Source organism: Haplochromis burtoni, unplaced genomic scaffold (assembly GCF_018398535.1).
Source record: "Haplochromis burtoni strain Fernald_Lab_line unplaced genomic scaffold, NCSU_Asbu1 Contig_134, whole genome shotgun sequence".
NCBI lineage: Eukaryota > Metazoa > Chordata > Actinopteri > Cichliformes > Cichlidae > Haplochromis > Haplochromis burtoni.
The window spans coordinates 748,063-772,902 of record NW_024582495.1 but is presented as its reverse complement, the minus strand read 5'-3'; the positions used below and the strand labels follow the sequence as shown (position 1 = coordinate 772,902).

Below are 24,840 nucleotides of genomic sequence, written 5' to 3'. Positions count from 1 at the left end.
TACACTATTGCTTCAGTTCATCGAGGTTTGCAGGTATTCGTTGATGAACGGCTCTCTTAAGGTCCCACCACAGCATTTCAGTCAGGTTGACGTCAGGACTTTTACTGGGCCATTGCGACACCTTCATTCTTTTCTATTCTTTTGTAGATTTGCTGGTGTACTTCAGGCAATTTTTCTGTTGCATGACCTAATTTGAGCAAAGCCTTAGCTGTTGGACAGATGGCCTCAAATTTAACTCTAGATATTACTTATACAGCAGAGTTCATAGTCAAGTCATTGACTCTAATGTATCCAGGTTTTGTAGCCAACAACCTGATCTAGACCAGCTCAAATCAACACTTCTACAGCGCAATTGGTATGAGGTGTTTGTGTTCAAATGATTTTGTGCCGTGCTTACTTTTTGCATATTGTGGCACTGTGTGTTATGGCCAAACATCTCCACTCTGGACACATCTGTTCAAAGGACTTCCAGAGGTCATGTGGTTTGTTCAGCTGCAACTTTGCAAATCTAAGTCATCCTGTCATTTTTTTTTTTTTTTTTTTTTTTTTTTGACAGAAGAGGCTTTCTCCCTGCAACCCTTCCAAACAAGCAACATTTATAAATCTTTTTCCTAATTGCACTGTCATGAACTTCAACATTTAACTGAGACTAACTGAGTCTGAGATGTATTAGTTGGGCATCCACTCCTGGAAAGATTGGCAATTGTCTTGAATATTTTCCACTTGTAAATAATAGTTTTCACTTCGGAATGATATATTTCAAATTGTTTTGAAATGGTCTTATAACTCTTTTCAAACTGTTGGCAATCAAGGAAAGGTCATCAGAGATCAACCCATCAAAATTGATGGGCTGCTTGTCTTGTATTCATTTAATTTTAAGACCTACAAAGGACCAGATTCTTTTCATTAGGACATGAAATGTAAAATCTTGAACGAGGAGGAGGATCCACTTTCTTTTTACCATAACTACATTTTAGATACTGTGTATTTGTACTCTAAACTGTTTTATATTTCACTGCCACTAGATGGAAGCAGTCTGCAACTCTTCTATTGTGAACTGTTTTTCCTTATAAGCCACTACGAAAGTGTAAAACCATCTAATATCAACAAAGTTATGCTGGCGCCCCTTATCAGCAGGGCAATATTCAGATACGATCGGAAATTACTATGATTTGACACAATTCCTGCCCGGATCTGAATGACCTTGTACAGCAAACATCTGTGATCTGTAATCTCGTCTGAGTTTTTTTCTCTCTCCCCTAAATATTATTATTTTTGCAGTTTGTACATGCTGCCCCTACTCTTCGTTCTGAGATTACAGTGTGTTTATGTAAATCCTTTCCTACTTTGTTTTGAGCTTTGATGCTGCTGCCTTCGAATTGCAATAACCATTTATGACCCGTGTTATTTTAAAGACCTGCAGTGGAATGATAATCCGTTGTTTGGGGTCATGATGGATGTTATCAAACTATTTCCCACTGGAACTCGAGAGTAATATTAACCCCCCACCCTAACCCCATCTGTGTGCATATTTTGTCGCCCCATTAGGAATATTTAATTTGAAGCTAAAGCCAACGTGGCTGACTTCTCTTGTGCTCTGAATGTGCGTATTTTATAAAACAAAATGTCTTGGTAGACTTTACAAAACTTTGCATATATCCATGTCAACTTCCTTGTAGCCAAGGTGAAGTACGGGCCAAAACTTTGGGACAGTCGGCTAGTGTCTGTTGAGCAGGACAGGTAAAGTTGGATGTTCACCAAGGTTACGGGTTGCGGCAGATCCGTGTCCACACAGTCAAAATAAAAAAAGGCACGGCATCAATTTGATTGAACAATGGGTTTCAAAGTGATAAATTGAATAAGTAAAAATGTTAATGAATATTTAGTTAAAGTTTATTTGTTAACGTTGCTTAAATTTTTGACTCTGCTCAAGAATCGAGAAGAATATACTTCAGTACCTCTTTTATTTTGAAGTCTCCGCCGGAGGTTGTATTTTACACTTAAGCTAGTTTATCAGTTCGAATGCCAAAACTCCTTCCTTAGTTAGTTAGCAAAGACGGAAAGAAGAATCCGGGGGTAGTCTGCAAGAAACGGCATGTAGTTTACACCAAGCGTGTTACTTACAGTTTTTGTCGCTCGCCGTTGCTTTGCTCTGCTTCTTCACCGGAAAACTGCTTTTAACGTCCAGCCAACATCATGTTCCTGCGCGGATCTAAAAAGCGACGGTCCAACCGCTCGGTAGGTGCCTATTTTATTTTTTGTTTTTCCCGTACATTTATACCTTAATAACTTTCAAGGTCATTTTGAATATCATCATCTTTCAGCACAACGTAGAGTTTGGAGTGATTTAAAGCTTCCGAAGCATTTTCATTGTAAAAGCAGGCGTGAAATGAACTTTTAGTACATTGAAATCCAACGCAGAAAGCAGCCCAAGCGGAACTTCGTCCCACCTTCACCTGGCTTTTGTTTCCCTCCAACATTTTTTTTCCTACGCTCGAAATAGGACAACAAAAAATAGAATCCTCTATCTGCCACAGAGTCCCACATTCTTTGTTTCTTGGATCATGTCGAGTGCCTCAGGTGTAGTCAGAATGGTGAATGTGCGTCATCTTTGTACCTGTGCAGGTTAGGATGGGGTAGCTGTTACCTGGACGTGTTTATTACCTTTGTCAAGCTTTCATGCTGTGTATTCAATTATGTTGTGGTTGGAACGCTGCTTTATAAAGCAGCCTAAATAGTCAGGAGTTTAGTGACGAGAGAACACCTACGTCTGTTTTGACATGGAACATCTGGCTCCGCATCTCACCTGGACTACGTCAACGTCCAGCTGAGTTCAGTGACTGTAGATCCAGCTACTATTATAACTAACCTATACATTGAAATTAACATAGAATAGGTGCCTGTCTGATTGACTGAATGACTTTCAGGGTAAAAAAAAAAGTATTTCATGTTAATTTGTATAAATACTCCATCGTAACACAAAGCACACACCTGTTCCTACCTGTGCATGTAATAACAGTCCTTAAGAATTAATGAATATCATGAATATTTAATGCAACACTCTCATTACACCAGCATTAGAAAAGTGAGGTTTAACTCATCTTACAGCACCAGTGTTAAACACCTATGTATATATCTTTGGGGTTTTTCCTGCATCTACAGGAAACAGTGTTGGTGACCAAAGAGATTTTGGTCTTCCACTAAAGGACAACCAGCCAGCCCAATATAATTATTTTTAACTGTTTTTCAAAAAGGAGTTCAGTTTACTCTTACTAAAGTACAGTTTGTTTGCAAAATGACTACAAATAACAGAGGAAGACATACTTCTGTTAAATAAGGTATCAAAGACTTTTCTTTAACTACATGCAGACCAGTCATGGTTATGCAGTTAGTCACTGGCCCAAAGACCCGTTAAGCCATGAAAAATCCTTATCGTCTAACTTAAACAATTTTTAGACCTATGTGAGGCTCAGTAGGGATGAACTGGCTTTGTAATTCATGCCAGGATGTGAGATTAGAAATGATCTGCAGTTTAATTAAATGTGGTTAAATGGTTATTCATATTCCCCCTTTAGTGGCATGGGTTTCCTCTGGGTTAACTGGTAATTCTAAATTGGTTGATTTAACCCTCTGATGGATCGAGGCATACCCCATTCCCAACCTGTTTCAGCTGGGTTAGCAGCCTTTACGACATTGAGCTGGTTAAGCGGTTAAGAAAATTGATGGAAAATTAAACGCCTTCCTTTTCTTGGCAATTGAAATACATTTTAGTCATAAATTGTCATGTAATTTAACAGCACTACACAGACATCTTAATTTATGTTCTGTTGTTTTTCTTGTAAATATTCTTCAAGAAATCTTCTGCGTAAATGTCGTGTAATCGACATTGAAATGTGATAAATAAGCCATAGACTGTAGACTTTGCTCTCCCACAGTGCAGCTTTGAAAACATATTTGAACAAAAGCCTTTTGATTTAGGCTGGATTACAAATTTAATTAGTGTACATGATTTGAGAATAGAGACTATGTACACAGTAAGTAAACAAGGCCCTGAACAATGATTTGAAACTCATGATTTCCTTGCCACAGTGTCTCAAATAATATATTTACTGAAGCACTCAAGTGCTGAAGTGATAGATTAGCCTCATTAGATTCAAATATTTCCCCATATGGCTCTCAAGTAGATGTAAATATGTAAAGAAAAAAAACCCTACTCAAGATGGCGATCTCTTACTTTCCCAATTATTGATATAATGAATCTGCAATTTTATCTGCTAAGATATAACCAATTTAATTGTGCTCTCAACTCCTTCCCAAATGACAGCTTGACAAATTTGACTGTATGCTTTCTTATGCTACAATTATTTGGGATCTGAGAAGCTGCTGTCATAAGATAATGTGTACTGAACTTGCCTACTTTTTCTAGCAATAAAGATGTAGATGTGGCTATAGCTGAATTTCATTTTACTAAAAAATATTGAAACATAACAGAGGGAAAAGGGGAAGTGTCACAACTAGAAATCCCTTTAGCTGCCTTGGTTTGAGTCTTGGTGCAGTCACTTAATTCATGGTATTAGTAACACATGTGCTTTTTCTACTGTGACTGCAAAATCAGGGTTCAACATAACCCAGCTTGGGCCAAGTAAAATAGTATGTCGGGCAATTTCAGTGGCCTGTTCTGGCCAGTGACTGTGTTTTCACCAATTATAGTTGTACTTGTGAAGCAATGCCTTGATTTGCTAAAAGTTTATAATTAAAGTAAATGTAAGAGGAAAGGAAAGCGGGGTTTGTTACTGTCACAGGTAGACAGGTGGTTAGCTCGCTAGGTGGAAACTAGCGAGCTAACTTCCTGCTAACTTCTAACTCCATTAAATTTAAGAAATTCTGTTTTCATGGATGCCTGGATGTTAAACTTAATTGTTACACCTGGTAGAGCAGCAACACTGATCATTTTATTGAAGATGAAATAATTTAGCCAGTTTTTACCTCTCAGTGATGCTGTGGTGTTCGTTTGACTTTGGGACCTGAAGGGGACGGAGTTTTGGACCCAGATTACTCCACGAGGCTCCTGACTACGGTAGCCGTAATGCTCAGACAATCCATCAAGCGGTGTGGCTTCGTAGCTTACCAAAGTCATACTAGAACATTTTTTTGACAGAATTTTGAGCCCCGTGTACCACATAAAATCAGTTCGAGGTCGGCAAGCACAACCAGAATTCATATATAAGGCACACCGGATTATAAGGCGCATTGTCGATTTTTTTTAAAGAACATTAAAGGATTTTAAGTGTGCCTTATAGTGCGGAAAATTCTGTAAACGTAGCAGAAAAGTGACAATGGTGCTGCAGGACTTACACACTCACTCACATTTACAACTATAAGTATATTCATTCAATTAAAACTCAGATCCGCAGGTCCCCGGGGACCAATGTGGGAAGGTGTTATGTTGGACACTGAAAATGTAGAATGTTTGAAGAGAGGAGCGTCCACTTAGCGTGCTAAGACCACAAAGGCCCCCAACCTGTGACCTTTCCTGTTAATGCTTAATCCATCCAACACCTCAGCGTTGAGGTCCAAAACCAACACTTAGTGATTCTCTCTTATGTGGGGAGCCATTTTTTTTCCACTACCTCACTCAGCCTCAGTATGGGCCACATGATATCATTCAGATGTATTATTTATCCTTTCCTTTAAATTATTGCATGTAACCCCTGGTTAGCCAGTGCTGTTGCATGCTGATGCCAGATAACAAAGCTGGCAGTCTTTCAGTTTGTCCATTACCTGGTTACATGCCACGTGATTAAACTTTATACCTACTTAGTGAAAACAAAGGACCTGATATGAAAAGTCTTGACGCCGCTCAAAGTGTGAACACATGATCCGCACCCCCCTGGACTTGTGAATGTATTATTTACTTTACCCACACTCGGTTTAGAAGAAACTTCCTATCACCACTCCCATCACATCCTTCACTCACAAGACAAAAGGAAAACCTCTTTGTCAGGATGCAAACTTGACACTTTATCTGTGGTGGAAGCCTGAAAGAAAACACACACAAAACCTTCAGGTCTGTGTAGCCTTGATAAGACAATATAGAACTGACAGAGGCGTATTCAAGGCTGTGGGATAAAACTGTCAAACTGCAATAAATGCTATTACCTGCTTCATTTAACTGTTGGGGTATCCAATAAGATGTTGGTGCTTTTTTCGTCTTTTAATTTAGTTTGAATTTGCAACCATGGCTAATGGCATGGCTAATTTTAACCCTACTGACATGGTTGAATGCATGTTTGGATATGATTCCATGTTCTCCTTTTGGCTCATTTTTAGGTAATTTTAAGCTTTTCTCAGGATTCCTAATCCTTCTTTCTTTATTACGTCACCATTGAGGCAATGCTTAGCTCTTAGTTACTGCCTGCCCTTAAGTGAGTGAATAGTTATGCTTTAATGTTGACCCTCTAATCTGTTTTGTATAGTTCCAGTAAATCAGTTGATAAATTTCACTGCCTAGGGTGGCCACTTTGATATGTTTCAGTTAGTTTCCAGAGTGGATATGATCACCTAATTTGTATTAGTTAAAATTGTAAGTTTTTGTTTTTATTTGTTTGAATGAAAAAAGAAAGTTCCAAATGGTATAACGTGTGTATTACAGAACTTTGTGAAGGCAGTTCACAAACAGTCGTGTCAACATCCCAAGTCTCAATAAAGTGTAAATTATGTGTAATGGGTCTTGATTCAAACACTCACAAAGCATGTGAGTGTTTGAATCAAGCAATCTGCAATTAGTTGTGGCAGATTGCTGTGCCCTCCTGGAGACTCGTTCTGCCACAACTGATTGGGGAGTAAGTTGAAATAGAAGAAAGGAAAGAGTGTGTAGAGAGACAAGGACAAAAAATAAACTATAGGAGAAAGAAGACAAACGTTCATGACATGAAAATTTGAAAAGTTGAGAGAGAAGAAGAAATGTTCATTGGTTCATGGAACGTCTCCCAGCAACCTATAGCAGCATAACTAAGAGATGGGGCGGGTTATCAAAACTTTTGATAAAATAAAACCCCCAAATATTTTGTTTATAAACAAAAAGAGACACATGTTCACACTCTGTGGCTTTATATAAACAATCCATAAACTGATTGGAGGATGTAATCACCTTAGTATCATCCATTAGCAGGTTATGGAGCTGAGCGACTTAACCATTTTTTTTAGTGTTATTAAACTGGGCACGACGATATAGGATAGCAACTCTTCAATCATAAGTCAGACCCTTCCTAAAGCATATTCTGGTTAATCGTTTTGTTGTCGTTGTTTTTTTTTTTCCCACAATTTCTCAGTAAGACTTAAAACTGACTATTTAAGACATAAGGTCATCGGAAAAGTGTTTACTGAGGTCACAGATCAAAGTTGGAGAGGCACACTTTTTTATACACATTCATGCAACTGCACCTGTTTTTGCAACCAGTCACCCAGTGCTGCCCAGTAAACAGACTATGGGTTTCATTCACATCTGCATTGTTCTTGAAAGTTACGTAGACTTAGAGTACAAAATCTCTGTCCAACTTTGTAGTGTTGGCTCTCCATGTCTGTTGTTATTGGGGCTGAGAGACTATAATGTTTGTCAAATTACTTGTGTTACACCTTCAGACAAGTGCAACAAACGTCAAGCATCGGTTTCACTGGTTTCTCTTACGAAAAGTGAAATCCAGTAAGGAGCAAGAAAACATTTTTAAATCTGTTTTCTATTCCTCTGTGATGTTGATGTCACTTCTTAAAATTGGCCAGCTAAGCAGTTTTTTTTTTGTGCACTGGCACAAGAAACTTTGTTAATCAATTTCTGCTTTGCTTAAAATATCAAAAGGGTGTCTGAATGGAGAGAAATTACAGCGAAAGCATAAACATATAAAGTGTCATTTAATTTCTTATCTCTTTGAATTGAAAAGCAGTAACACCCTGTAGTATCCTGAAGTGTAATCATATCAGGTCAGCTACAATTTCCAAAAGCATTTTTATCCTGCAGCTATTCACTTTCATTCGCTGAAACCTTAATAAATGCAATATGCAGGGCTGTGTTAGATGTACAGACCTTTTTTTTTTTTAGTTTGTGCCTCCAGGGCTCGGTCTGTCACTTTGTCAGTGCGACATCTCAGCCGTTCCTTCCAAAGGAAATAACAACTGAAAGGTTCAGTCACCCAGAAATCATCTGAACGCTTCATTTAACCCGTCTTGTCACTTTTCATACCTGGCTTTGCTAACAGCAGTCCAAGCCAAATTAGCAAGGCAGCGTGGAGTAAAACTGATCCCAGTGTGTGTCATCGTGTTCTTTTTAAATGGCAAAGCTTTAAAAAAGGCATGCAAATTATAACTCATACAGTAGTTCTGGATTAACTAGTTCCCACGAAGCTCTGTGCTGTCATTAGTGAAAATACCTCAATATATCAACCCTAAAAACAGCTACATAACTCCTCAAACCACCTAATTTTTTAAAATTGAAGCAACTTTTTTTTTTAGTTTAAGCCTCTGTGGGTTCTTACTCCACTAATAATATACTTTCAGCCCTCAGATGTCTGTTAGATAAGCGAAGTATCCTGATTACTAGTCAAAGTAATGTGCTGCAGTTTCTGAGATGGCTCATAAATATCTCAGCTTGGGAAAACAGGCTTAACGTGAATAACAATGATTATGTGGTTAGTGTGGCCTGAAAAATAAAGACAGGTGAACAGGTACGCACAGGTACCGTGTTGTATCACATATCTGCATTTTATTACTTCGCTTGTTAAACTCAGTGGTGGTGTTTGTTTGTTTGTTTGTTTTTATGTAGAATTTCAAACCAGTTGTGGCCAAAAAAAGTAAGAATCTCAGCAGAGGGAAAAACACTTAAGTAGCTTCCTTTTTGTTTACCAACCTGGGAAGAACTGTAAGCTTTCCCCTCTGTCAACAGTAAGTTCTTCTCAAATAAGATAGAGGTTGTGTATATTAAAGGACTAGAGAAAAAAAGGTAGAGACAGAGTAACTATACTGAGAGGGAAAGGGTGCAGCTCTCATCCTGTGTCTGCTTCCTTCCTCCCATCTCTAAAAAGAGCTTTGTGTATGCAGTAAAGCTGCAGCAATAGAACTGAGATATGAAGCGGCTGATTTAGTGCTAAGCTGCGGAGTTGCCTTCAGCAATGCTCAGTCAGCATATTTGGCAGGAGGAATATTTGGGATTTAACTACCTGTCATGTATTCCTCCATATATTTCTGCAAAACAAAGAGCTTTGCTTGAACTCACTGTTGAGTTTAATATGAAACTGTGTGGCTGAGCTGAGCTCAAGTAAACAGGTTTTGTAAGGGGATCGTTATGCCAAATTATGGGTATCACTTACCGTTGTGTGTGTATTTTGTAACCTAGAAAATTAAACACCCACTGCTGCATTGATTAAAAACACAAACAGCTATAAGAATACTTTATTATGTACAGGCATGGCATACCGGAGCACACAGTATCTACTCAAACTATCAGTGATGTTAGGTTTATGTGCCTTAAGTACAGTGTTAGTACAAATACAGTGTTAAGTACACATCACTGACTGTATATAAAAGATAGATGGGCTGGAGAATAGTGACCATATTTAGGCGAGTGGGTAGAATGCAGTTGTTGGGTAAAGGAAGCAAGCTCATTTAGCAAGCTGAATCCACAGAGCCCAAGACAGTTCTTTAACCAGGCTCTAAACCTGCTTTTTATTGCTTTTAAGTTGGAAGTATTAACATGTAAGTCATAGATGGTATAAATGTAGCCAGTAGGATGTGACCCAGTGATTTTTTTGACCAAACATTTCAAAACCTCCGCATTAACACTTTGGCTGCTGCCATGTTGGTTTCTTTGAGTCAGAAATGACTATATTTTGGTGAAAGGGTGGCGTGCTAAGCTATCAGCTAATGTTAACTAGAATAGAACATAGGCTATTCAAGGGCAACACACACATCAGTATCTGCTAGTTAGTCTGAAATAACTTCTACAAACATGGTTGAAAGGTCTGGTTTATGGCTCATTTACCTGACATGATACATAGACAGCCACAGCCATAGCAAAATCAACATTTTCACCTAAACTTTGAAAATAAAAACTGTCCATTTTAGGGATTTCTCGTTAATATAAAAAGCAGTCTTGAAACTCACCCCTAATTCATAGTGCCCAAACCATTTTTATACCTGGCCGTTTTGTTTGCTGCTTTATCTGCACTGACATAACACATGGATATTATGTCTATCTCTGCCACTCCAAGCTTGCAGTATTCGGTAAGGTTTTGGTATAATAGGATGGGGGTTATTAATAAACTGGTTAAGACGAGTAATGACAGCCCACGCTCCCCCCACAAACATGCTAAACTAAAGGCTGAAGTGATTGAATTTAAGCACATTCTGCTTGAGGCTTAGGTGGACTCGTTAGCTCACTCCGGCGTTGATGCTTTTCCTTCATGTCTAGCAAACACTCTATATCCTTATTCTTTTGTTACTTTTGCCAAAAGGCACAATTGAATCATGTTCCAGTCAGAAATTACGTGAGCTAAAGTGATTTGTGTTTTTATTCAGCAGGAGGAAGAGGATCCAGACAGAGGCCAACCCTGTATGCGCTGCGGAGACCAGTGCCCCGGCTTCCGTGTCCATGGCTGGAGGTATGAACTGTAGGACTCTTAAACACTGACAGCGGTGCCTGTGAGCTTTGCAGGAAATGTTTGTTTCATACCGTAGAGTCATTTTGCCCTGCTGGACTTCAGAAGCAAAACAAAGTATAAAAGCAATGATTTTATGGCTGTTTTTTTTATTTTTTTTATGCCACTTTAGCTGGAAACGTGATTTATAGAAACATGACCCCTTAGCTATTTAATTGTTTTGCAAACAAAAAACATGTATGCATTAAAAAGAAAAAAAAGTATGTGTGTGGTGTGCGTGGTCAGTTTGTCAAGTGATAGTCATGGTCAGCGCTAGTGGTCCAAGTGGAGGAGCAGAGGAGTTTGCGGCATTTTAGCAACCCTTTGCTGCCCGATCCCACCGGGCTAAAGCTATTACAAAAGCTATTGGGGTGTTTATAGCTGCTGGCATGAGGCCGTATTCCGTTGTGCAAAACAAGCGGCTTAAACATATGATGAACGTGCTTGAGCCACGCTATTATATCCCGTTGCACATCCACTTCAGTGACAAGATCGTTCCAAGCATGTATGAGCAGGAAAAGTGTAACGTTATGGCTGAACTACAGATGGGTGGACCTGAAGGGCAACGGAAAGCTACATGACCATGACTGCTCATTATATCACAGCAGTGGTAGATACAAAGCCCTGCACTGCCCTATATTGCACCTTAATTTGTTTTTTATATAATTGCTTGGAATGAGTCTTAAGTTGAATGTTTTTTTAATGGGCAAAAAATACTTAAATTAAATAAATGGCGAGTTAAATTTTTCTTATCCCCCCGAAAATTGGGGATAAATGTTTTCATACCATGTCCACATTGTGTTCAGAGGGTTTAATTTGTCTTATTCGTACTTTTTAAACTGCTGTATACCTCTTTTACTTATTTGTTCAGAGTTGTTAAACACTACCAAAGTCCCTCCTGATGAACAATTCAACCTCCTCTGTCAGGTCTGTTTTTGTGTGCTTTCTTTTGAGCCCGTCTTTCCTTGTCCTCTCTCTTTTAGTCCTTGAGTGTATATCCAGCTGGTGGGGTCTCTGGTTAGTCTAATCCTGTCAATCTTGCTAATAAGATTAGGCCTTACTGCTGTGATAGCAACCCTCTCAACCACTTCAAACCCCCCTCTGTCTCTCCAGTTTCTGCTTTTCAGTGCACTTTTCCTTTTTCAGATGGGACTTCTGTGTTTCATTACGCTTTAATGTATGGAATAAAAACAGAGGCTGCTCCAGCTCGACAAATACTACAAAGCTAAGGGTTACTGCTTGTTGTTCACATTATTTCAGAAGTTAAAGATTAAAGAATGAGTCACTTAGAAGGAAACTAGGTGATTCAACTACATTGTGCTGTGTTTGGTGCTTACAGACCCAGAAACTCTTGAGGATGATCACAGGGTTTGACACTGACACACAAGATTTATTCCTGATAATGAAGGCTTCATTTATAACCCCTAATGTGTACTACATGGTTGAGACAAACTGGCCTCGTGATGAGAGAGTAAAACAAAAGGCAGGAATGTGTACTTCATAAAGCCAAAAGCCTGTAATTTTATCTTTTTCCTTTTTCAGTTTTCTCTCTATTCGGGTCAAGACAAAAGCTTAGAAGTTAGCACGGAATCTGAAACATGTGTGCCGCACTCTACCATGCACGTTGATCTGTTTACAGTGCATTTAATCTGTGTAGCATTAACAAAATGCTGTAGTTCATTGTTTACGTTTTTTCATTACTCGTTTGGCTGATGGGCAGATCCGAAATGACATTGGGTGAGCTGACAAGGATAAATGTCTTGTTTAGACGTTGTAAGTCTTAGGCGATCCAGAAGACTGAAAACATGAAAGTGATTAAATGATTGAGATTTATAGGGGTCAGATTTTAAGACCTCGGAGTCTGGCACTAATTGCATCTGTCTAAATAACCAATTTAAACTCACACCTTTGCTGATGGAGAAGATCTTCCAAGTGACCACAGGCTCAGCTGCTGATGCTCGGTGAGAGGGAAGTGATCCATCTTCATCCTGAGCTTTATCAGGCACAGCTTAAACTGAGGTGGGGGCAGATGGTGCTTCCGCTGCCCAGCAGCAAGTGAATTGAGTTACTTTTGACCCACAGGTCCCCAACACGCTTCAGAAGTGTTCAAAGTCGCCATTGCTATTAGTCTGGGTGGCCATGCGGCAATTACTCTGTCACTAATTAGTGGCAGGGAGTTATGGGAGGAGGCCCATCTGCTTCTTAGAACCAGATCTGTGGAGAGTTCACAGTTCCCTGCTGCAGGTATAGATTATCACACCAGCAGCAGCATTTTAAAGAGTTATCATATGGCTGCTATACTAGACCCCTCACCAGTTTTAATAATATATGCTGATTTATAGGTTCACTCACAGTCTGGATTAGAATTATTTATTTTTTCACCAGTTTTTATCTTTTTGTTTACAACTGTTTTAAGTTAGTTTCCAGGAGGTTTCCTCATTTCATTTCATTGTTTTTATCTTCAAAAATGTTCAGTTTTACTTTACGTTTGTTATTATGATATGGTTGTTACTTTTTGGATTGTTGTTAAGTACTAAAAAATAATATAATACAAAAATACAAACACGTTGACAAATCGTACCTCTCAGCCGTAAAAGGCTGATGGGGTATTGTTTTTCAGTTTAATAAAATGTGTTTTTCCACACATGTTTTTTTTCTATTTATTTTAGTTAACGATAATTTCCTAGATAGGCTGCTTGAAGTTAGTTGTAGTGGGGCAAATTTGTCAGTATTGATTAGTCTTCTGATTATCTTCCTGATCAATCATATTGCCATTAAAGTGCAAAAGAAACAGGTGAAGCAGTAGTAAAGTAAATTTTTGTTTTCATTTCTTTGTCTGTGTAACCATCAAAATGAAAACATAATCTCTGGACTATATTATGAGCACCAAGTGTTTAGATTTAAGAAGCAACAGTGAGGTCAAAAATAGCTGCAGATTGATTTGTTGTCAGTAGACTAAAGGGATAATCTACTGTTTGTTGAAGCACCTCTGATGACTCGGATGCTGATCCTGAAAAAAAAGAGAAAACAGATCATTCTATTAAAAGATTGTAATCACGCTGCGTCTTTTTGAGCAATCATGTTTTTCCTGGTATTCATTCATCATTCATCTTCACCAAAGTCGGATGAGCCGCTATGACTTCGGAGATGTGTCGTGACTTCACAGAGACCATGAGCCATGCTGTCGGTTTGATATATCACTAGAGACACTTTGTACTCATGCATGGCCATCTTGATCACATAACATTATAAATACTCCACTCTACAGCACAGCATTGCTCACAGGATCAAAATCTGCTCCGCTTATGATTAATAACTGCATACAAGCTACAGATAGTCCATCTGTTATGAATCAGTTACAGCAGTCTGGTCAGGGGAGGAAAGACGCAGTGACTTTATGCATCGTGATTGTCACTTGATGTTTCATATCTTCAAAGGCAGCGTGAGTAAATTGAGAGGCTTAATTGAAACGTTCATGGCATGTGCACTTTAGCTTATCTTTGTGGGCAGATTTAAAAGTCACAGGGCTTGTGTGTACTTTGAGATCTGTGTTTGCATTTTGTGTAGTGTATGGTTCCGTTCAGAGCCTTTTGTTTGCGCCTACTATCGGGGCGGAGGAGCGTGGGAGTGGGGGCTATAGGGGGACATTGAAAAGAGCTGCTCAGACAGAGAAATTATCAGATGGAAAGGACCTGCCAAAGAATATCCTGCTCTCACTGACAGACAGACGGCAAGGCAGTAGGAACCTACTGGATGCAAGAACAGAACAAGTCTGCATGGGACTCCATCAACAGGCCAAGCCGGACTAATTTGTCATGGTTACAACAGGTAATGAAGAAACCAGATTTTACTGTTAGGATTAGACAGAAAAGAAACTCAAATAATAATTAAGTTGGGAGATGTGAAGGAAAATGCTTTTAGATGATTATTGTTCCTTAGGCTAACAACTTTATGTTGTTTTGTACACTTTGTAAAATTATCTGTATAGTGTGCAATATGAGGTCATGTACTGATACTGCTGTTACTCAATCCCTCCTTGTACACAACTGGCTTATTATATATCGCGCATTACCTTTTGAGGACATGGTAACATAATAGAAGGGCGGCTTTATTTAAAGACTTAGAAATCAGTGATAGTGCAGGGTGAAGTTTTACTGGCTAGCCCAGTAACCAAAGGGAAGAAATTGTAAATCATTAGTTTCGTTTTTTTTATCTTTCCATTTAATCATTCTGTCGGTGGAAAAACACACACTTCTTATCTGTATGTTTTCAGTCAGACTATTAAATTCATTTAGTATTATTCAGTTGCTATAGCCAGTAATACAAACAAAAGATACACCATTAACAATAACAGAATCAGTTTTACCGGACGTATCGGTGATTGTGATTTGGCTGGCTAAAGCAACTTTAGAGGCAGAGTGTGAAAGCGTCATCTGCCATGTCTTAATAAAAACAAACTAACTTTTTCTTACACATGTAAGAAAAACCCACTAAAAAACTGCACATTGGCTTCTTTTGTTACAAACTGTTGAGTGGTGTGTTTCTTGTTTGCATGCAGTAGTTGCACTTGGATTAATGCTGCATTTTTCTTGCATTTAAAAAGTTTGGGCACAGCACTACATTTTTTTTTTTTTTTTTTTTAAATCACCAGGATTTTTAACCAGTTTAAGTGGTATCATTGAATCAATCTTAAAATTCATTTAAGCGGCAGACTTCTGTTAAGTAAGGCACCACTCACGATATGTAACCCAATCAAAAACCCTCAGTGCTTTTTGCCATTTGCAAAATAGCAGGCGACAGAGACCATTGCAACTCTCAGCAGAACCTGCTCTAAAAATGTCAGGCAAGTATTTTTGACTGGATGTTGTCTCTTTTGGTTGTTCTTGGTAGAATTTTTGACTCATCAGTGCTCAACGTGGCGCTGCACATATCCAGAGGGGACAGAGCGCAGATGTGTTACATCAGAGGCTTGTGAATCAAGTAATAGAACAGGACGAGGCTCAGCACCTGTTTGTGTGTTTCTAAAGTCATGATCAAACAGCTACTTGCAAAAGAGCCATAAAATGGGAATGTTTTAGAAAAGCTTCCTGAGTTTCTGTACGATAACTGCAGATAACCATATACTGGGGTTACTGCCTTTATATTTATGGTTGTATATTTACAGGGCATTTGGAACATGTGCGTGTACCCCATCTTTGTATAAAAGACGAAAGGCACTACTAGACACTACTATCACATTTCTGTAGCCTGTTCTTGATTTAATTCATACAGTTTCATCCACCAGAACAGAAATCTTGCTAAAAAAAATCACCCTTTAAATTAGTTTATAAATGTAAACAAATGGATATTTCAATGATCTGTGACAATGTGTGTAAATAAAAGACAAAACAGGGCTAATATCAGACAGAACGTGTTTTATCAAAGTGTAGCATATCGTTAGCTTCATAGCATAAGTGCCTAAGTCATTTTTTGGTCAAATTGAGATTTTTGCCTAACTTTACTCCCCTACCACTGCTGCATCATCCTGTCCGTCTGAAACACAAAACACAAAAAAATGACTTAGGCACTTATGCTATGAAGCTAACGTCAATAATTTGGCATGTGCATCTGTTCAAACAGGGACCCTAATTTGGTGAAATACCTGCAGAGGCATTTGCACAGAGAGGCATAATTTGAGATTTTCCTGTAATACCTTTATACCCCACATACTTCCAAATTGGCTCTTGTCTCGGTAACTGTAGGTTGCATGTGAGAGTTGGCACCTGCTTGTAATTAAAGCACTTGCTAATGCTTTCGTGGTGCGCAGACTGCTGGTGGTACTGGTGGGGTGAGAGGGTGGAGAATCTACCATCTGTGTCCCATAGTGCCAGGTCACCTGCTGAGCATCTTCATTCCCCTAACCTTTTATTTGCATAGGAATCCACATAAATACAGCTGGGAAACAGATTTGTGCCACTGTAGCTTAGCTTAAGCTCTCTTGCTGTGTTTATACTTATTTATATTGGTGCTAACTGCTTGGCAGCCATGTGCATAGAACATGCCAATGCAAGACAGCTGCATATACTGAATGTGCAGTTCTGGGCCTGAGAAAAGGAACTGGAATCCCATAGAAGTACTTCTCATCTCTGTTTTGTCAACTATTCAAGAATTACCTTGTGTTGGGTAAAGACATGCAGTGATTACTGGCTGTCACCTGGATGATTTTTATGAGGCAATTGATTAGAGGTGGAGTGCTCATGCGTTTTACAAGCAGTTGTGTGATGGTGTGTGCGGGCTTTTTGGTCGTGTGGGGGTTGGGCGCTGATATAAAGCAGCTTTGTGCCTTGTGAACTTGAGCCACAAGTGCCAGCTGGCAGACTGTTATGCAATCGCAACAGAGATGTACACATGCAATGCATGCTGCTTATGGACATATTGTTCAATCTCCAGAAAACAACAACAAAAAACGTGACACCCACGCCTCACTGTTAGCCCAGGGCACTTTATTCTGACTCTACTGGTCCCACACACAGGCACACCCACCACCAGATTGATTGTAACAGTCTGAGGACAAGATAGGTTGTAATACGAGGCTGAGGGAGATTATTGCTCCCGTCTTCACCTCCCAGTCCTAACTGCCCCGGATTGACAGCTAAGCTTATGCCAATGACCTGATTTCCTGCTTGTTTGGTAGAAAAATACTCTGGATGTGCTGGTGCTGATGCAGATCCTGTAAGATCTTGGTGTAATGAGGGCATGAACTGGTCTGAGATAGTGATCTGTAGATTGCGTAGCCCCTAATCAGATTGTGACAACTGCTGTATTAGTAATTTGTGACGGCAGGGAGTCTCGCAGAGTGTGTGGGCCGGTTTGTGACGTAATGTTTCCAACGCAGCGTGTGTTCATAAATAATATGGTTATGCACAGTGGAAGTGTCTGCATTAATGTGGCCTAATCCTAATAAAAGTCTGGCTTAATTAAATGTTTAATATGTTTTAATGGTCACAGTGAAAAAAATCTTACGGATACATCTGAAATCAGGTTAAAAACTTTGTATTTTACACCTGGCCACTCGAAGATCCAGGAGAACGCTTGGAGTTGTGTTTACAAAGATTTTTGACATTAGTTCAGTTTTGCCTCGGGAACTCCTCTGTCTCCACAGGAAGATTTGTGTGCACTGCAAGTGTGTACGAGAAGAGCATGCTGTGCGCCCGGTGCCAGGGCAGCTGGAAAAGATGATGACAAAGCTAGTATCTGACTTCCAGAGACACTCCATCTCTGATGACGACTCGGGCTGCGCCTCCGAGGAGTATGCATGGGTTCCACCTGGGCTCAAGCCTGAACAGGTAACAATCAGGGTGCACAAGAGAAGTCGAGACATAAATTAATGCTGTGCAGGCCTACGTGATGCTCATTTACTTGGACATGTTCGTGCATAGACTGGTTGTAAATTAAATTGCTCTATATTTGGATAAGTGGGTGTTTATATTCTCTATATGAGCATAATTGTCTTGTCATTCAGGTTTACCAATATTTTAGCTGCTTACCAGAGGACAGGGTGCCTTATGTGAACAGTCCAGGAGAGAGATACCGAATCAAACAGCTGCTGCACCAGCTTCCAGCCCACGACAGTGAGGTAACATCTCTGCGACTCTGACTTTGGATGCTTTAGACTTGAATGTAGGGGTGACGTGCCTTTTTTAGTTTAAAAAAGCAACAAAGAAAATCAACAACCAGCCTTTTTTCTTTTTATTAAGCTTCTTTCTTTTAATTTTTCTTTTTTGGGTGATTGGTAGGTAAAGAGGAAATTCACAACTTTTGGAAAAAATAAATTATATTTTAATCTCTTCCTATACTCATTTTTAAAGCCAGTTTTACAATAAAATAGTCTGTTAATCCTTAATAATGGTCCTTTCTGCTTCAATTATACAACAAATATATTAAAGAAAAGAATGAAAAGGTTTCACAGCTGCAACACATGAATGTCAGCTTTAACAGAGAAATATATTTCTTGAAAATAAATACAGGGGACATGGATAACGCAGACTCTTACTTGCTATCTTTTGGTTTGGGATGAGAGTTTTACACTTTACTGTCATTAAAATAATTGACAGATAAATTGTTAATGACAGTCTTCATACATACATACTTTAGGTCTAGTTGTTTGAATGCTGATGTGAGTTTCTGTGTCTTTTTCAGCCCCAGTACTGTAATTCTCTGGACGAGGAGGAGAAAAAGGAGCTGCGTCTGTTCAGTCAGCAGAGAAAAAGAGAAAACCTGGGCCGGGGCGTTGTAAGACTTTTCCCAGTAACTATGACTGGAGCAATCTGCCAGCAGGTAGAGATTTTTTTTTTTCCTGTTGAGGCTGACATAAAGTTATAAACCTCACATATGAATGCATAAAAAGAGCACGTCCAAGTCATGTAGAATGAAGTCAGTGTAGGTGCAAGTAGATACAGGCCACATGATTACAGGGCTGTGGAAGTAAATTGCTGTGCAACCTGGAGCATTTACCATTTTGTCAAAGGATATACCACCTAACTTGCTTCCCTCTGCACCACCCCACACCCATCTATTTTTCCAGTGTGGCAGACAGATCTGCGGGGGTGATATAGCCGTGTTTGCGAGTCGGGCAGGACACGGCAGCTGTTGGCATCCTCAGTGTTTCCAGTGTGCCTCCTGCAGCGAACTGCTGGTCGATCTGATCTACTTCTACCAGGATGGACAGATATACTGCGGTCGGCACCATGCTGAAAGGCTTAAGCCCCGCTGCCAGGCCTGCGATGAGGTGACTGTCTCCCCAAAATCTTCTTGCTTTTTTTTGTTTTGTTTTAATATAAAATCTCAGCAATAACAGTATTAAATGTTTTTAAATGTTTCCCACAGTAATGTATTTTATTTGTATACATGAGTGCATGCAAAAGGGGGAGTGTGCACACTTGTGTTTTTAAAGAATTATATATATGAGGTGTACAAGGAAGAGTAGACTTACTTTAACAAACAATAACTGCCTCTCCACGGCCACACGCCAGCTCTATCATCCTGGAGAGAAGTTGGTGATGATAGTCTTTGTTCGTGTCCAAAGCCTGCGTGAGCTCAGTGTCGGTGCACCACCTGCTGCTACTTCTGGTTAGAGTGGCCCGCTAGCTAGCAGCGAATCTATAAAGGAGAACAAGAGCTACAGTAACAGCTGCAGCCCAAGATGGTGGAGTTTGAGTCCATCCCCAGGCAGCTGAATGAGAATGAGCCAGCAAGTCAGCATAACGTCATAAAACATGACGTGAATGGGTGAAACATTAGTGAGTTAGTTAGAGTTAGCAGTGACTGAATTTTCATAGTGAGGGCATTAGTCAATTAGTCACAGGTGGCATTGTTCTCCAACACAAATAAAAAATGTCAAGTCTCTAAATGCACTTGGGAGGCTATTAGTATAACTGGGAAGCTTCAGATATTATGTCTGCTTCATTTGTCATTAAATAATAAGGGCCATAAGTGTGCATGACTTCAGAATATCCAGTTCGAATATCTTTCCTTTCTCATGTAGCCATTCCCAGATTGGCTATTGTTGTATTCTAGCGTTTCCCAGAATCAGTGCATGCTATTTGTAGAATTTTCTGTTGGTGTCTTCTGGTTTTGAATAGCTCATCGCTGTGACTTAAGGGATTAGTTGAGATAGTTGACAAATGGATCTACCACAACTGACCTACAACTGGCGGTTAGACCCAGGGAGTGGCTAAGCCTACAAACAGAACGGCACTGATTGGATATTTTGTACTCTGTTTTGTTAACCTAGTTCTTCAGTCTTCTAAAGTTTACTTACTTCTGTACCTGTGAAATTACCTCTCTGTCTCTCACTTTCTTTTAAACCTAGATTATTCTAGCAGATGAGTGTACGGAGGCTGAAGGAAGATATTGGCACATGAAGCACTTCTGCTGTTTTGAATGTGAGGCTGCTCTGGGCGGCCAGCGTTACATCATGAGAGAGAGTCGACCGTACTGCTGCTCCTGCTACGAGTCGCTGTACGCAGAGTACTGTGATACCTGTGGAGAACACATAGGTACTGAACTAAGTTTAATGAATTAAGTTTTTAGTGAAGCCATGTTTTCACATTACCAGCCTAATTTGTATATACCAGCAATGTAAGTGTTTATTTGTCTTTAATCATTCCATCTTTTTGACGTCACTATTTTCTAATATTGCATAGTTTTAGCATGTTGTTATTCATCATCAGAGCCTACAAAAGGACTTATAATAATTTACTAATATATCAAGAAGAGCAGCTAGAGACTGCACACCTCCACCATGCCTGAAAATTAAAAAATCAGCATGCATGAATTAATTAAAAAAATCTGGATCTGGATTAGTTTGCAATACTTGCCTGAGAGCATGAAGATGATGTCTGCCTTTTTTAAATTGTGAATCATTTTAATAACAGCTCTGCATCATTGTAATGTGATCTCCTGCATGCTAAAGAGACCCTTTGTCTTTTTCATGTAGGATGTAGTGCTGAGTGAGAAAGGTGTTAGCTGTGATGAAGCAAAGACACGTCGTGATACTTTAAGCAAACTTTTACATGTATCCCGTAAGCAGTTATTCTGATGATGGTATATTCTTACAAAGAAGCCTGTAATACACCATATTTGTTCTCTAAGGGCACATCACTCGCATCACTAATGTCAGAGTTCTAACAAGTAACTACTGACCAATAGTATAAAGTGTTATGCATTGCTTTTAAATGTGTTCTGAGGTAATAAAGATTGATTTTAAAATTCCACAGCTGACACACAAATATTTCCTCAGGTATCGACCAGGGTCAGATGACATACGACGGTCAGCACTGGCACGCTGTGGACTCGTGTTTCTGCTGCGCCCGCTGTCAGCTACCTCTCCTGGGGCGTCCCTTCCTCCCTCGCAGGGGCCTTATTTTCTGTTCCAGGTCCTGCTCTCTGGGAGAAGACCCCAATAACTCGGATTCCTGCGACTCTGCTCTGCAGACTAGATCGCCTCACCATAACAGACAGTATGGGACAGCAGAGAAACACCACAAGCTACAGTGTGGTTCTCCACTGCAGCCACTAGAGGGCATCGACCCCATTATAGCTCCTGCAAAAGACTGCATTCATACTGCAGTGGAAACCAGAGGTGAATAACGGTGGAGCTGTTGTGCAGTGAGTTCACATGGATTATGTTTTTGTGCTTATTGTAACACATTTATTTTCTCTGCTTCTCTCAGGTGTCCACTGCACAGCTCCAGTTCAGAATGGAGTTCCTTCACCCAGTCATCATCCTCGTCAAAGAGGCTCGTACTCACCTCTTCCACACATTCATTTAGGGAATGGCTTAGGTCCTTCTTGGCCCAGTGACATTCCACATTACAGTTTACTTCCAGGGAACTGTGCTATCAAACTTCCAGGCAGTAGTTCCCAGCCCGAAGGAGAGCTAAATGGAAGTACTGGACTAAGTGGTCTTAATTCAAGAGGAACCTCTACTGAAATTGACTGTAGGACTTGGGTGGAAAAGACAAATAAAGTTATGCAAGGTATCAGAAACCACTGATACTGGCATGACTATTATATGCTTCTTATAACCCTTTTTTCATTGTCTCTTAACTACAATATGTCTTCTATTTTTCTCTCTTCAGCAAATCCTCCTCAAAAGAACTCTCATGTGAACAAACTCATTTCACCTGACTCGCCTCCTCTTCCTCTGGACAACCCCTCGGTCCTCCCACCTCCCCTGCCCGTGAAGTCTCGTGACTTGTTCCCCCGGGATTCACCTTCACCAAAACTCCAGCAACCAGAGGACAGACCCTGTGACTCTCCACCCCCGCTGACTCGCAGCAACACAGCCAGAGTCAGCTTCAGAGAGCCAATCAGCAGCAGCTACTCTATGGACGAGGATGAGGATGAAGATGAGAATAAGGAGGGGCTGCAAGAGGGTGAGGAAAACCAGGAGGATGAAGATGAGGGGGAGGGAGGTTTCGGAAGCAGGTTACATCTGAAGAAAGGCGTCCCCCCACACATGGATCTGCTGGGTATGTCTTCAGGCACTTTGAATATTAACTCATTCAAATGAAGTTTTCTTTTGTGTGTGTTTCTCATAGTTACTCATTCTTTTTATTCCAGATGGATCCTCGTACCAGCAACGCCATTTAAGGCGAGGTTGGGGTCGTTCCCGCATCCCTTCAGACCCTGATCTACACCAGGGGTCAGAGAGGCGATCTCGACGCTCGCAATCCGACAGGCCCAGGTTGGACTCCCTGGACTGGAGAGGCGAGAAAGACAGAGACAGCCGAGGCGGCTCCAGTGGCTCTTCTCTGACTCTCCATCCAGGACAATACAAACACGAAGACTGCTGTTCTACCTGCTCTTCATCCTCAGACTCAGAGGAAGAGGGCTACTTCCTGGGACAGCCCATTCCTCTACCCCCGCAACTTCGAAAGCAGCCACCCGAGGAGGGCAAAGACGTAGGCGGAGAGGAGGGGAAGGAGGGGCAGAGGGACTTTGGCCTGAGGGGCAGCATAAGGCGGAGAAGAGCTCACAGCCTGGGTGCAAAGGACAAAGATAAAAACTGTGCTATTTCCTAACCACAAACAGCTAACCACGTTAAAAACACAGCATGTTATTTTTTTAGATTATGGTGCACAAGAAAAAACGAATGACCATCATCATTCTGATGTTTATCGGCTTTGTGACAGCGATGTAATGTCAGATCCAGATGACATGTTTAGACTTATCCAAGGGTGAACCACAGCCAAAGTTCCTGACTTAGCAAAGGGAAGCAAAATAAACCTGAGAGAAGTCACTGCCTCCCGTTGACGCCTCATTTTGAGGTGAATGAGTCATGCAGGCAGTGATGAATGGAGCAATGTGGAGTCATTATTTGTTACACACCTTTGTAAGTTTGCTCATACTTGTTTGAACTGAACTTTTAAACACTACCATAACACACAGTAACACATGTAACCTGGGGCCAGTTTTACAGACAAGCTCTCACTGTTGTTTAAATGTGCCTAAATGATACAGTGTAAATTAAAGTCGGGCTGATGTATAAAGCTGAGGGGCCATCTCAAACTGCACAGCTAACTGCAGAAAGCGTTTTCTCTTCCGGAAAAAATGGAAGATACAAAGGATGATTACTTTAAATACAACACACAAGTCAAGCTCAGGATGCAACCATCAACTCGCTGTGTTTTCTGTTTTGAACAACCCACAATATTAGAGTGAGTCCAAGGTTCCCATATGAGCAGGCACTTGACAACAGCGAGGAGGAAGAAATCATAACCAGGATCAGGGTGGAGCAGTTGTGTGGTGCAACCAGTTTGAGGTGTGAGATGAAAGAGAAGAGGAAAAAGAGGGTTGTAGAGAGGTGAAGACCAAAAAAAACAATAGAAAACACAAAGAGAGCGCGGTTAAAAGTTAATGACATGCGACAATGGCTTATAAACATGAGGGGAGTGAAGAAGAAATGGTAATGCTCATGTAAAGTCCCTGAGGGAAGTCCTGATGTATGGTTCTGGATTAACCAGTTCAGCCTTAATTACAAATGTAGAGAGGGTGTCTGTCTCCTGAGCCCTCTCACTCCTGGAGGCTGCATCTAAGTTATATCCAACTGACTTAAGAGCAAAGTTAAGATGGGACAAAGACTGCAGACCAGGCAAAAATATCTGTTAAACTGGCTCCAGCACATTTTGTAAAAAGAATATATTTTTATGTCTGACTTACTGTAACCACTTTCCTGTGCTCTTATGTGCAATCTGTATGTGGCTGTAAAATACTACAGTTATACTTACACTGAATAGCCCAGTAGTTTGGAGGTGACGTTTAATGACTTCAGCAAACTGTGGTTGTTTCAGACTTTGAAAATCAAAAGTGTAATTTGTGTGAGTTTTTGGAGGTCGCTTATCTTTTTTTTTGTATAGTTCAAATGAAACGCTGCAAAATCTGTAAACGTTCTTAAAGTCTGTGCTCACTCGTCATTGGAGTGTCATTTATTTTTCTATGCTTGGTGTAGGTCACTGTTGTTGCTGGTTTTATTTGGGGCAAAAGCAAGAGTCTGTAACACCCTTGTGTTTCTCTGACTGTATGCTGCATATATGAGTAAATTTGTTTAACTTGTTTGCCTAAATGTGTGTACAGTCTCAGCACCGACCTTTGAACAGCAGGAACTGTCTGG

General features: G+C 40.2%; 1 protein-coding gene across 4 annotated transcripts; it reads left to right on the top strand.

Annotated features, from left to right (window-relative positions):
- Positions 1–1,927: 1,927 nt before the first annotated feature.
- prickle3 (prickle homolog 3) lies at positions 1,928–24,792 on the top strand. Of its 4 annotated transcripts, none has more exons than XM_005930680.3 (11): positions 1,928–2,238; positions 10,570–10,649; positions 17,827–18,010; positions 18,187–18,300; positions 18,864–19,001; positions 19,249–19,452; positions 20,536–20,722; positions 21,466–21,807; positions 21,899–22,204; positions 22,307–22,699; positions 22,791–24,792. In XM_005930680.3, exons 1-11 carry the CDS (start codon positions 2,197–2,199, stop codon positions 23,249–23,251), a joined length of 2,451 nt encoding a protein of 816 aa, XP_005930742.1. In that variant the 5' UTR covers positions 1,928–2,196; the 3' UTR covers positions 23,252–24,792. The 4 variants fall into 4 exon arrangements, with proteins under 4 accessions (XP_005930742.1, XP_005930741.1, XP_042080247.1 ...); XM_005930679.3 differs by having other exon boundaries at positions 1,930–2,238; positions 10,567–10,649; XM_042224313.1 differs by having other exon boundaries at positions 1,931–2,238; positions 10,567–14,513.
- The last annotated feature ends 48 nt before the right edge of the window (positions 24,793–24,840 follow it).

What these genes read in the sequence shown, in the direction of transcription:
- prickle3 (XM_005930679.3), top strand. Translation starts at nt 2,197, where the DNA reads ATGTTCCTGCGCGGATCTAAAAAGCGACGGTCCAACCGCTCG. An exon ending in AGCGACGGTCCAACCGCTCG is followed by an intron (nt 2,239 to 10,566) that starts GTAGGTGCCTAT and finishes GTTTTTATTCAG; the next exon opens with CAGGAGGAAGAGGATCCAGA. An exon ending in TACCTGTGGAGAACACATAG is followed by an intron (nt 20,723 to 21,465) that starts GTACTGAACTAA and finishes ATATTTCCTCAG; the next exon opens with GTATCGACCAGGGTCAGATG.